We start from the raw sequence: 13,528 nt of genomic DNA, 5'->3' as shown, positions 1-13,528 counted from the left end.
GCTTTAGTATGCTGTTCTTGTAAACAACAAATTGTAAACAAACAAATTGTAAACAAAAATTGCCTTTTTCCCTTATGGGGTATCCAAGAGCCCATATAGAGTCCTTACATAGGTTCCCTATTGGTAGGAGAGAATAACAGAGGCCAACCAGAGAATATTGAGAATCAAAGCAGCTAGTAAGCTTGATCTTTACTGAACTGATGCAACAGGGTGCTCTCCTCGCCTGCAGAAAAGGAGGAGGAACCCAGAAAAATGGTGTGCAAGGCCTTATAAAGACTTTTGAAATTGCCACCCTGTAGATCAAGACCACCCCCAGAAACATCATACATACATCACAGAAAAGGCAGTCTTAAAACAGAAATTTGAATGTTGTTTTTCTCCTGTCATTGTTTATCTCCTGTCTGGCAGGTTACTTGATTGGATTGCCTGGGGAGCCTGGCCAGTCTTTTGCAATGATAAATACTTAGTTCCTGGGCCAGGTCACAGGCTCACACCCTATTCATATCTTAAATGTGCCCTTAAGACAGGATTTGTGAGGAAAGAGACAATGGGGAGGTTTCCCACTTTGACCTTGCAGAGAAAACATTTGCTCAGTTTAGGAATCAAAATGGTTCCAGGTTGGTCTTCCTGTGCTGATCTATGTACATGCTTGGTTGGTACACTTATGAACATTACCATATATCTAAGACCATAAAATTCCTATCACACTGTGTTGACAAACTGTGGTTAATTTCAAACAAGCCAGGTTTAAGCCATAGGTCTCTGACAATAAGTGGGGAATAGTCCTGGGCCCCAAGCCTTGCAAGCCTTTAAAAGCAAGCAGCAGCAAGCTCTGAGCGCCAGCATAGTTGTTCAAGATCTGGTGACTTGTATTCTGGTGACTTGTATTAAACTAACTGAAATTTCCACATATATGAAATAGTCTTTCCAGTCAGAATTCGCAACAAGTGTTCTCCATAGTGTTTTTCCCTATTTTCCCTAACATAATGTCACAATGTATGGTTGCATAAGTTTTGTTTAAACTAAAGCAAAAGCTCCGGAGAACTGTGATTTACACAACTTGATACATTCTGCATGGAACTACTAAAAGCTGGTAGTCTTTTTAAATCAATAAAAATTGTGATATATATATATATATATATAGATAGATAGATAGATAGATAGATAGATATAGATATAGATATAGATATGAAATAGTCTGTCTATGGGGAGAGAGAGAGGAGAGAGAGAGAGAGAGAATTTGCTGAGTTTGGCTTATTTCCTCTAGTCTAGCGGTCAGCAAACTTTTGCAGCGGAGGGCCAGTCCACCGTCCCTCAGACCATGTGGTGGGCTGGACTATATGGGGGGGGGAATGAACAAAGTCCTATGCCCCACAAATAACCCAGACATGCATTTTAAATAAAAGCACACATTCTACTCGTGTAAAAACACCAGGCAGGCCCCACAAATAACCCAGAGATGCATTTTAAATAAAGGACACATTCTACTTATGTAAAAACTGATTCCTGGACTGTCCACGGGCTGGATTGAGAAGGCCATTGGGCCGGATCCGGCCCCCGGGCCTTAGGTTGCCTACCCCTGCTCTAGTGATCTGTTCTAACATCTCTTTTGAGCTCTCAATTCACTGTTTCTGATAGCAGTGGTCTATAGTCCAAGGTTTGCATCAGGCTTCCTGTCTTAGCTTCTCCTTCACTCTCAAAGTTAAGCAACAATGGAATACATTGTAGGCTCAGAAAGTTTTCTTTGAGGTTGAATCCTGACAAGACAGAAGTACTGTTTTGGGGGACAGGGGGTGGGCAGGTGTGGGGGATTGCCTGGTCCTGAATGGGGTAACTGTGCTTCTGAAGGATCAGGTGCACAGCCTGGGAGTCATTTTGGACTCACAGCTGCCCATGGAGGTGCAGGTCAATTCTGTGTCCAGGGCAGCTGTCTACCAACTCCACTTGGTACGCAGGCTGAGACCCTACCTGCCCGCAGACTGTCTCACCAGAGTGGTGCATGCTCTAGTTATCTCCCACTTGGACTACTGCAATGCGCTCTACGTGGGGCTATCTTTGAAGGTGACCCGGAAACGGCAATTAATCCAGAATGCGGCAGCTAGACTGGTGACTGGGAGTGGCCATCGGGACCACATAACACTCAGCCTAGTATACCTGAAGGAGCGTCTCCACCCTCATCGTTCAGCCCAGACACTGAGGTCCAGCTCCGAGGGTCTTCTGGTGGTTCCCTTCCCTGAGAGAAGTGAGGTTACAGGAGAACCAGACAGAGGGCCTTCTCGGTAGTGGCGCCCGCCCTGTGGAACACCCTCCCATCAGATGTCAAGGAAATTAACAACTATCTGACTTTTAGAAGACATCTGAAGGCAGCACTGTTGAGGGAAGTTTTTAATGTTTTTATTGCATTTTGAATATTCTGTTGGGAGCCTACCAGAGTGGCTAGGGCATAAATACTAAATTGTTGTTGTTGTTGTTGTTGTTATGAACTACTGGACAAACTATGAAGATTCCTAAGAGAATATATGCTAAATGCTTTCACTTTCTAAAGGTATAATATGCATAAATGATTGCCTTGAATTTCCTTTTTAGGAAACTCCTAGGCATGGATATCCTAGGCTCAAACAACCATTGGTGTAAGGAAAGAGTTAAGTTCACTCAAGCACCAGAATGCATGGGAATGATAAATTATGATGCCAGTTTCGGCTAACTCTGACTGAACATAAGCAGCACTGGGGCTGAAAGTCCAAGGGAAAGTGTACATGACGTGTTGCAAAATCTGCTTACGGTACTTCCTCGGTGGAGATTAAAATTTCCATGCTGTTTGACACATGGGTGAATTTGTAAGCACCCTAACTAAACTCTTACTAAAAGGTAAAGGGACCCCTGACCGTTAGGTCCAGTTGCGGATTACTCTGGGCTTGCGGCACGCATCTCGCTTTACTGGCCAAGGGAGCCGGCGTACAGCTTCCGGGTCATGTGGCCAGCATGACTAAGCTGCTTCTGGTGAAACCAGAGCAGCACACGGAAACGCCATTTACCTTCCTGCCGGAGTGGTACCTATTTATCTACTTTGACGTGCTTTCGAACTGCTAGGTTGGCAGGAGCAGGATCTGAGCAATGGGAGCTCACCCTTTCGCGGGGATTCAAACCGCCGACCTTCTGATCGGCAAGCCCTAGGCTCTGTGGTTTATACATCCCCAAACACTTACTAGCTGAAGGTAAAAGAACCTTCTCAGATGGACCAGGGAGAGGACCTCTGCCCTAAGGTATGAATGAAGCAGCAGTCTGCACAGTTTTTAACCAAAGTAAAGCAGAGGCACTAATGGTCACTCTTTCATCTAGTCAAATAATTTAACACACTCGGTGAGCGCTGGTTGTAGAAAAGCCATCCTTCCACATGCCTGTGGTACCATTGCACAACCTGCAGCTTTTAAAAATCAGCTTTGCGCTTTGTTGTGGCTGGTCATATGAATGTCCAGCGGGCAGTGGCAGCAATCTGCCGGCCGATGTGTGGTATCAGCATCATGTGATCTGCCTGATCAAATTCCACTCTAGCCAGTACAGTGGTACCTTGTTCTCAAATGCCTTGGTTCTCAAACGCCTGGGTACTCAAACGCCAGAAACTGGAGGTGTTCCAGTTTTCGAACATTTTTCGGAAGCCGAACGTCCAATGCAGTTGTTGGCTATTGTTTCTGGAAGACCTGCACCAACCAGAAGCTGCACCTTGGTTTCTGAACATTTCAGAAGTCAAACGGACTTCTGAAACGGATTAAGTTTGGCACTTTTGTTATTGCTATTTATTTTGCGTTTTGGTTTTTGAGGCTTTTTTGGTTAATTTGTTTTTTGTGACTATGTGGAACCCAGTTCAGCTACCATAGCTGTCAACGTTTTCCTTTTTTTTAAGGGAAATTCCCTTACTCCGAATAGGATTCCTCGCAAGAAAAGGGAAAAGTTGACAGCTATGCAGCTACTGATAGATTGACTGTGTGACTGCGGAAGTGGATAAAAGCCCCCCATCCAAACATTGACTATCAGTGCAGGTAAGGAAAAAAAATTAATTTTATTTTTTATCATCTACAATACAGTCTTATTTATTTTATAGTACAGTACATTGATTAGTGCTTCCATTTTATGGATCAATGGTTTTGTTAAGATAGTAAAATTCATGTTAAATTACTGTTTTAGGGGTTGTTTTTAAAAGCCTGGATTAATTCGTTTTGCATTATCTTTGGGAAAGCGTGCCTTGGTTTTGGAACGCTTTGGTTTTGGAACGGACTTCCAGAAGAGATTAAGTTTGAGACCCAAGGTACCACTGTACTCCTTTGGAAGTAAACTTCACTACCACTTGCAGAAGGGAAATTGTGTGGGAAACTGTAGTCAAGCATAACTAGCAAGCTGAGGGCTGGTTAATGCATAAAGGGGTTAAGGCCACAAAATTGCATTCCTAGGCTCAGCTGGGTAACATCCCTCACCTGGAAGAAAGTTAAGTCCCCTCCTTTCTTTGTTCTTTTTTCACCATGTGAACTCACCAAGATAGCTCACTACAAGCTCAGACCACGTACTTAGAGCTATTTCACTATATTTTGTATCTATATTTCTGCCTACCTGCCACTGCATGGAATAACATGTGAATCTGACCTTCTGACCTTCAGTGTTACAAAGCATTCAAACTTACTAATGGTATGGTCTGTTCATTGTGAGAGGGATAGAAAGGGGAAGCATAATAAGCAGCTAGAACAGAATATTTAAAAGGTCTATTATTCCATTGCTTAACTTTGCTGCATGATTCTGTGTTTTTAAAGTCTGTTGGGGGCTCTTTTTTTGCTGGAGAGTATGTTTAGCCTTAAGGGACGCGGGTGGCGCTGTGGGTTAAACCACAGAGCCTAGGACTTGCCGATCAGAAGGTCGGCGGTTCTAATCCCCACAACGAGGTGAGCTCCCGTTGCTCGGTCCCTGCTCCTGCCAACCTAACAGTTCGAAAGCATGCCAAAAAGTGCAAGTAGATAAATAGGTACCGCTCCGGCGGGAAGCTAAACGGCGTTTCCGTGTGCTGCTCTGGTTCGCCAGAAGTGGCTTAGTCATGCTGGCCACATGACCCGGGAGCTGTACGCCGGCTCCCTTGGCCAGTAAAGGAAGATGAGCGCCACAACCCCAGAGTTGGCCATGACTGGACCTAATGGTCAGGGGTCCCTTTACCTTTACCTTTATGTTTAGCCTTGCACTTTGGATCTAGGGATCTAGCCAATGCTTTTATTAATTATCCCACAGGGATTATCTATATAAATCTATTTTTGCCATTTCTCCATATGTTCTCCCTGTGCATTCATTTTTTTCACATTACATACATACTTATAGCAAAACAGTCCACGTTATTAAAGTGTTAAACGCTTACCTGAAACAGAATCATCAATTTCATTCCTGATTGCAGTCACATTGGGCTGAGGAGGAGGAAATCCTGGTTTGCCTCTTTTCACTTTTATCATGGTTACTCGAGCGATAGGTGGCAATTTTTTAAGCTTGGGGTAATAAAACGAGTTTGCTGGGTGACTTGGAGAGGAAGAAGTGATCTGTGAATTGAAACACGTATACAAAAGATACCAATTTAGTATCACAAAGGGAATCTGCAGCAAAATTTTGCAGTGCGGATTGCTCCTGCGCAGGGTTCCACCACGTCCATTTTCTGTCCCATCACCATCCATCATAGTTCTGCACCCATTGAACACTCTCAGTTCTTATTTTTCCCTAAAGGTTTCTTTTTGATCTTGGGGTTCCATCAGATCTGCTGGTGAATAGATGGCACGTTTGGGCTATATAAGGACAAGCAGTCAGAGAACTATTAGTATAGCTCTCAGTGTATATTAGGAGAGTGCACTGGCTCTGGCCAAATATATGCCAGTCTTGTAGTCTGGGCAGCCCAAAACCTCTGTTATGTACTGAAGTTCTCACCCTGGGCCAGCAGGGGGATACTGTAGATAGTTATGCAAATAAGGGATCGAAAGTGACGTTCAGTGATTGGATAGTTTTAGAAAATTGTTACAGTTACGTTGTACTGGAGCTCTATATAAGCAGGCTGGCTGAACCCTTCCGTTCAGTTCTGTTCTGGCCTGTGAATAAACAAGAGCTGTTTGAAGAATTGCTGTCTCGTCTGATATGTTCACCCACAACTTAACAACCTGCATGCACACTGCCCAGGCTTGTGCCCCAGAGAATGAATGAATGAATGAATCTTTATTTGCATCAGCCATCAGCCATAGCAATAAAACAAAGATACGATATACAAAGGATAGAAATAAAAAGTCAATTATATAAAATGCATTTTGGGGTTTTGAATCAATAGTCAATAGTCAAATGGTGGATCTTATTCTGATTGTCCCAGCTAAAAACCTTGCCACCTTTGCTGTCACCTGCTCATCTTGATCTGCCAAGAGAAAGGACACTGTGGCAGTGGCTGGGAGACCCGGAATGGACAATAAAAGAGGGGTAATAATCTCATTCCTCAAGTCTTTATTAAGAGTGCAAGCCAGAAGGGCATGCACCACCGATTCAGTACTGCCACCTCCACAGGGACATAAGTGTCTTTCATGTGGAATCTGTTGGAGTCGTCCCTCAAATACAGCCGAGGGCAATACATTCAATCTTGCGAGAGTAAAATCGTTGCACCCCAGAGATGTCACTTCGGTGTGTAGAAGGCAGCATTTACAAGTTCTAAGCTCAACTTAGATGTGGGTGGCCTCTCAGGCTTGCCAATCAGAAGGTTGGTGGTTTGAATCCCCACGACGGGGTGAGCTCCTGTTGCTCGGTCCCAGCTCCTGCCAACCTAGCAGTTCAAAAGCACGTCAAAGTGCAAGTAGATAAATAGGTACCATTCCAGCGGGAAGCTAAACGGCGTTTCCGTGTGCTGCTCTGGTTCGCCAGAAGTGGCTTAGTCACGCTGGCCACATGTACGCCGGCTCCCTCGGCCAATAAAGCGAGATGACTGCCGCAACCCCAGAGTCGTCCACGACTGGACCTAATGGTCAGGGGTCCCTTTACCTTAAGCTCAACTTGATTGGCGTAAGAGATGAGCACTATAGGTTGCCTTCCATCAGTGAGAGAGATGATTGTGTTTCACTGGTCAGCTACTGCCCTCATTAAGCCAGGCAGGCCCTGGTCAACACAGTGCTGACCCACCACTGTCCACCTACTTCAGTGGGTGCTTGGAGTTCAGAGTCTCCAGCGCGTTGATGTCACCCCCAAAGGTGCGCCCTTTCATTGTCTCCCGAGACAGACGGATGCCCACAATCTCAACGTGCCAACAAATGCCAGTGAACCAAATATCTACTTGTACTTTGACATGCTTTCGAACTGCTAGGTGGGCAGGAGCAGGGACCAAACAATGGGAGCTCAACCTGTTGCGGGGATTTGAACAGCCGACCTTCTGATTGGCAAGCCCTAGGCTCTGTGGTTTAACCCACAGCGCCACCCGTGTCCCTATGCTACCATCACAATTACGGCTGTGATATAAAATAATGATCACACTAATGTTGAATGGAATTGTGTGTTTGACCAGTCAAGGAACGGCTTAGAAACTTACCTCTGTGACAGGATCCTGTGGGATAGTGGCAAAATTGGGGGAGGAAAACGTGAAGCCGCTGTCAGTGCCAGCATCATACGGGAAAAGATCCAAAGATACTTTCTGTTTCCAGTGGTCTTTTTCACACAGATTTAAACTGTCAATGCCCACGAACCAGTCAGGGCTGGGCACAATTCGCACCGCAATGGACACCTAGCAATTTAAAAAAAAAGAAAAGGCTTACTTCAGAACCCGAATTAAGCACGTTAGATTAAGCCTCCTTAGATTATTGCACCACAACTTCACATGTAAATAAACCAGTGTAACAGTAATATCATAACATACCCTCCAAAGTTTCTCCAATGGAAATAGGGATGTCCTATTCAATAATCATAATAAGTTGATTATTTATATGCCACCCATTAAACATTTAAAAACATCCCTATACAGGCTGCCTTTAGATGTCTTCTAAAGGTTGTATAATTACTTAGCTCTTTGGCTCAGGAGTCGCATAACTCCATACCCTCCAACATTTCTCTGATGAAAATAGGGATGTCCTAAGGAAAAGTGGGACATTCTGGGATCAAATCAAAACCCAGGGCACCTTCTGTAACTCCAGACCTGTCCCTGGAAAATAGGGACACTTGGAGGGTCTGTCATAATCCTGTTTTAGAAATAATCTACTTTATTTATTTTTATTTATTATCGCACAATACGGCCCTTTCCCACATCACACTTGGCGGCCTCTTGAGCAAAATATATTAAACTCTGCGGCGCTTATATAAGAGACTCTTCTTCAGATAGTTTCAGTCATGCGCATATTGGGCTGTGCACAAATCTATTTGTGCAAGAGTGGAGCAGACTTCTAATGCGATGGGACGTTTCCTTCCTCTGCTCCTCCCGGCAGTCTCCGCTCCACCCTCAAAATCTGCAGTGGGTGAAAAGAGGAAGGTGACGTCTGCTCACGCAATTCCACCCATGCTTTCAAGAGCTGCAATCTTTGATTGATGAATCAGTTAGATGGCTCAATTGACCTATTTGGGGGGGGCAGCTGGATACACTTGTAATAGGCCTTGGAGGGCTAAATTGGTTGGGGGGCCCCTGCCAGGGACCTGCCAAACTTAGGCTGTCATGCCAAGAACGCCCTGTCAGTGGGAGACCTTGGGCTTTCAAATTTCAGCAGCACCCCGTGCAAGGCCTCTTGCGCTCAGTGGCGTAGCGTGGGTTGTCAGCACCCGGGGCAAGGCAAGTAATTTGCGCCCCCTAACCCGTGGATTTGCGCCCCCTAACCCTAACCCCCAGATGTTGCGCCCGGTGCAGCCGGCCCCCCCTGCACCCCCCACGCTACGCCACTGCTTGCGCTCCATTCTGAATTGTAGTTGTGGCACCCCCACGGCTCTAAAAAGTGAAGGTAAAGGACCCCCAAGCGGTTAAGTCCAGTCAAAGGCGACTATGGGGTTGCGGCGCTCATCTCGCTTTCAGGCCAAGGAAGCTGGTGTTTGTCCACAGACAGCTTTCCGGGTCATGTGGCCAGCAGGACTAAACCGCTTCTGGCACAACGGGACACCGTGATGGAAACCAGAGCGCACGGAAGTGCCATTTACCTTCCCGCTGCAGCAGTACCTATTTATTTACTTGCACTGGTGTGCTTTCAGACTGCTAGGTTGGCAGGAGCTGGGACCGAGCAATGGGAGCTCACCCCGTCGCGAGGATTCAAACCGCCGACCTTCTGATCGGCAAGTCCTAGGCTCAGTGGTTTAGACCACAGCGCCACCCCAAGGCTCTATTGCCCAGCATGACCAATTTTGTTGCACTTTCCTAAATCTTCCACTGGACTCGTACCTCCCAGCTGACTGGGGATTTATGTGCTGCAAGACTTTGATAGTAAAATCTGGACCTGCGTTACTGCGTACTAGCAGATTAGGATCTGATTAGGCACTGCCGCCACCGCAGTGACGCATGTCCTGGGCTTTCGGAGCCATGTGACTGGTGCAACAAACTGGTTTATCTGAGCTACCTTGCTCTCATGTAACCAAGCAGGCTGCTTTTTTTGTTTGAGTTTATAACTTTATTCTAAATAGACTCTCGCCCCGGGCATCACACAAGCTCTGAACAGGCCTGTTGACACCCCAATGAATTGGCCAACACGGTCTTGTCTTTTCTTTTTAAGCCTTTATTTAGATGTAACTACTTATAGTACTATAACTACTTATAGACGCGGGTGGCGCTGTGGGTTAAACCACAGAGCCTAGGACTTGCCGATCAGAAGGTCGGTGGTTCGAATCCCTGTGATGGGGTGAGCTCCTGTTGCTTGGTCCCTGCTCCTGCCAACCTAGCTGTTCAAAAGAACATCAAAGTGCAAGTAGATAAATAGGTACCGCTCCGGCGGGAAGGTAAACGGTGTTTCCGTGCACTGCTCTGGTTCGCCAGAAGCGGCTTAGTCATGCTGGCCACATGACCCGGAAGCTGTATACCGGCTCCCTCGGCTAGTAAAGCAAGATGAGCGCCACAACCCTAGAGTCGGCCATGACTGGACCTAATGGTCAAGGGTCCCTTTACCTTTACGTATATTTTTAAAAACCATACGGAGGTGGCAGGAACCATCTTAAAAGAGGCATTCCCCCTGCGGACAGACACACAACGACATGCCTCTCTTCAAATGTGCTTGCTGTGATGTACACACCTAAAATTTAAGGATGCCGGGTTGTTGAAAACCATTGTTTTAATTGCATGCAATTTTGGGGGGGAAACAACTGACTGAATAACACACTCGTTTTAAGTAACCAACTTCCATTTCTTTAACCGGGTGATGGCTCTATTTTTTATTTATTTTTTTACAAAAAAAAAATAGTCCAATGAACGTTTCCCCTACTTACCAGCGGGTGTCTTGGGTGCACCTCCAAGTCTGTGGCCGTTTGCCCCGTGCCAGTGGAAATGGCAGGAGCAGAGAATATTCCGTGAATGCTTTGGATTTTTTCCCCAGCTGCTTCTATTTCCTTCATTAATGCCCAGGGTTCACCTCTTTCGGCAAAGTCACGCATCCCGTTGCTGGCAAACTCGTTCATTTTCCACATGTTGTAGTCATAGTTATGGGCTGCGCCTGTGGAAGGGAAGACATTGCAGCAGGCAGGAGTCTGGTTTAGATTTGCTTAATAATATACTGTATGCTGTTCCTTCTCCTCTCTTTCTGAAGTGGAACAAGCTATGTTTAAAGAAGTAAGGTATGCTGTTTACTTTAGCTGCAGCAAAATTGGAAACAGAAGCTGAGCTGGAGAAACCAGCCCCACATTGTATAACACGGAGCTTGCTGATAGCGCATGTTTGGTCTCTCAGTCATAGGAACTTAGACGTAACTTGATTACAAAAAAAATAAATAAATTAAGAAAAGATGGTACGGTTTTTAGAGAGTTAGCTTGCCTTTAGTAACTGCACGGGCTTGACTTACCCAGAAGTGACGACCATTGTGCTGGAGGCCTGTACAGAGGGTACTGCTTAGGGAACGACGCCTGGCTCCACTTTCCTGTGAAAATAATGGTGTACCTTGCAAGTTCTTCTGCTGTGCAGACAGAGTCTTCCTCAAGAGGCAAACAATTAACAAAGCTCAGAACAGTGAAAAGCAATGCTATGATGATTCTATAGGAGCTGGAGACAGCGGTCAAGTTTTCCATTTCCTTCCCCGTGCGGAAAACCCTCCACGCTCGTCTCTGTGGGTTAAATAAATGAAAGCTTGATACAGTTAGACTCTGAGCATGCAGAAAGTCAACTGCCAAAACTCTGCTGCATTTAAGAATCATAAGACTTTCAAATAAGTTGAAGTTGTAACACTACCCCAAACAAATGTTTCCGACTGGAAAATGAAACATGTTTCTGGTGACGTGTTTTTTCAAGATCCGTTTACAGTTTTGCTTTTTCAGTCTTATTGGAATCACATCTTGGCCCAATTATGTTAGCAATTGTTTCGGTGCGTATGGTATATATGTTTTAAAATATTAAGTTGCATGTCATTTTGCCCAGAGACATACTTCCTTTGAAAACTGAGTTTAAAAACTGCTTCATGGCACACAACACTGTGGGTTGGAGTTAGTACATGCAAATTTAAGGCATAATCTAGCTGCTAGGTCCCATAATGCAGAAATTAGGGCACATTTTACAAGGTATTAGATAATAAAACACCAAACTATGATTGTTTTAAACAATAACTTTTAACATTATTTAAAAAACTTCTTTACTTTAAGAATTGGACAGAATTAAAAACAGCAGCTAAGATAGCAGGAATGTGCATTAGTAATACATACAAATATTTCACACTTACTGGGTGGTGTTTCCTGTGAAGTCCTGGGAAGTTAAGAGCCCTTGCTTCTTCTTGCAGCTGAGCAGTTCTGCCACAGAAAAGGAAGAAACCAGAGTGCTTGCTGCTATTTATGCCAGAAGTTAGGTCCCTTTGGTCCAAGACTGATTGCAACCTTTAGACTAGATGAGCTGGATGCATCTTGTCCTTGTTTGAAACGTTTTCACTGTTTCATGAGAATTAATAATTAAAAAAACCCTATTAAAATTGTGGTGCTGAACAGATAAAACAAGATTTTAGAGAACCTTACGTTATTGCCATCAGTTCAAGGTTTCTGAAGACTGTACATGTCTTTATTTTTGCTTTCGTGCCCTGAAGCTAAGGACAAACTGCTTCCAAGACAAAACCTTTCTCGTGGAAGAGTTTTAGATGAGAAGCACATTTTTGTAAGTTTTATTGGTTGACAGATGGCTTTTTCAAGTATTGACTGAAAGCACTCCCCTCTAATTCACCCATATGCACACGTCTCAGCTGGAGGAAGAAAACCAAAGGTGCCTAAGGAAAATATTGTCGCTACAAATATGCTTTAGGAAAGCAATTATACACTGTGTACGTTTTAATTGCTGTACACTATTTGGAGAAGATCTACAAGATATCCTTGTTTGACAAGGTGCCACTAGGACGCCCCTCTGGGAAAAGTGTTGCAGTTGTCATGTTTCAGTTGTCAGAAAAAGGAATAAATTATATATAAACTTTTACTATAACTTACCTTCATTAAAGGGACACGGGTGGCGCTGTGGGTTAAACCACAGAGCCTAGGGCTTGCTGATAAGAAGGTCAGCGGTTCGAATCCCCGTGACGGGGTGAGCTCCCGTTGCTCGGTCCCTCCTCCTGCCAACCTAGCAGTTCGAAAGCACATCAAAGTGCAAGTAGATAAATAGGTACCACTCCAGCGGGAAGGTAAACGGCGTTTCCGTGCGCTGCTCTGGTTCACCAGAAGCGGCTTAGTCATGCTGGCCACATCACCCGGAAGCTGTCTGCGGACAAACGCCGGCTCCCTCGGCCAATAAAGCGAGATGAGCACCGCATCCCCAGAGTCGGTCACGACTGGACCTAATGGTCAGGGGCCCTTTACCTTTACCTTCATTAAAAACCCATGTAACTCCTCCCATTGGTTTAAATAGGTTGCCTGTTACACCCATTAGCTGCTAATAATGTCATCTCATTAAGCCAAGCTGCTTTCCACTCATATATATCTTTGGAGATTGAAGGAAAGCAGAGGAGAGGGAGGAGCAGAGGTTCAAGGAGGCTGAACGTATAGCACTTCAATATAACTTCTTTAATTTGGTTTTAAAAAGTATAAACATATAACAAAACAATTCCCTATCCAAATATCGAGATTACTCTGAATCTCCTGATTTCCCCCTATCCCTTCCATGGGTCCTAACAGTATTATTTACAACTGCATATCAATAGTTATCCAATTTTTTTATCCTTCTAAATTATCCATACTTTCCATTACTTTACAAGTGTGGTTAAAATCCTGCTAATGTTTTAACCTGCTTACAGTGGTCTCGTAAACAAATTGTAAACTTTCCCCGTTCCTTATTCAAGTTCTTGTCTTCTTGATTTCTGAGCCTCCCAGTTAATTTTGCCATTTCGGCATAGTCCATCAACTTGGTTTGCCATTC

The 13,528-nt window shown here is 44.7% G+C and overlaps 1 protein-coding gene across 4 annotated transcripts in view; it reads right to left on the bottom strand.

Annotated features, from left to right (window-relative positions):
• The window catches only part of SPON2 (spondin 2), a 460,822-nt gene extending 448,576 nt beyond the window's left edge, over positions 1 to 12,246 (bottom strand). For 3 of the 4 annotated variants that reach the window (XR_014548637.1, XR_014548638.1, XM_083615974.1), the window contains exons 1-5: positions 11,862 to 12,246; positions 10,995 to 11,253; positions 10,426 to 10,649; positions 7,571 to 7,762; positions 5,390 to 5,564 (exon numbers count right to left, since the gene is read on the bottom strand). Coding sequence is in view for 2 of the 4 variants with exons in the window: in XM_083615974.1 (XP_083472100.1) it covers positions 5,390 to 5,564; positions 7,571 to 7,762; positions 10,426 to 10,649; positions 10,995 to 11,217 (814 nt within the window). In the remaining 2 variants the exon portion in view is untranslated. Of the gene's footprint in view, positions 1 to 5,389; positions 5,565 to 7,570; positions 7,763 to 10,425; positions 10,650 to 10,994; positions 11,271 to 11,861 lie in introns of those variants that run through there. The other variant, XM_083615975.1, reaches the window with a different exon arrangement.
• Between the last annotated feature and the right edge of the window lie 1,282 nt (positions 12,247 to 13,528).

The sequence above is a fragment of the Podarcis filfolensis genome (genome assembly GCF_964270895.1).
Source record: "Podarcis filfolensis genome assembly, chromosome: 5".
NCBI classification, from domain to species: Eukaryota; Metazoa; Chordata; class Lepidosauria; order Squamata; family Lacertidae; genus Podarcis; species Podarcis filfolensis.
The sequence above is the reverse complement of the archived record's forward strand: the minus strand, read 5'-3'. Positions and strand labels throughout refer to the sequence as shown.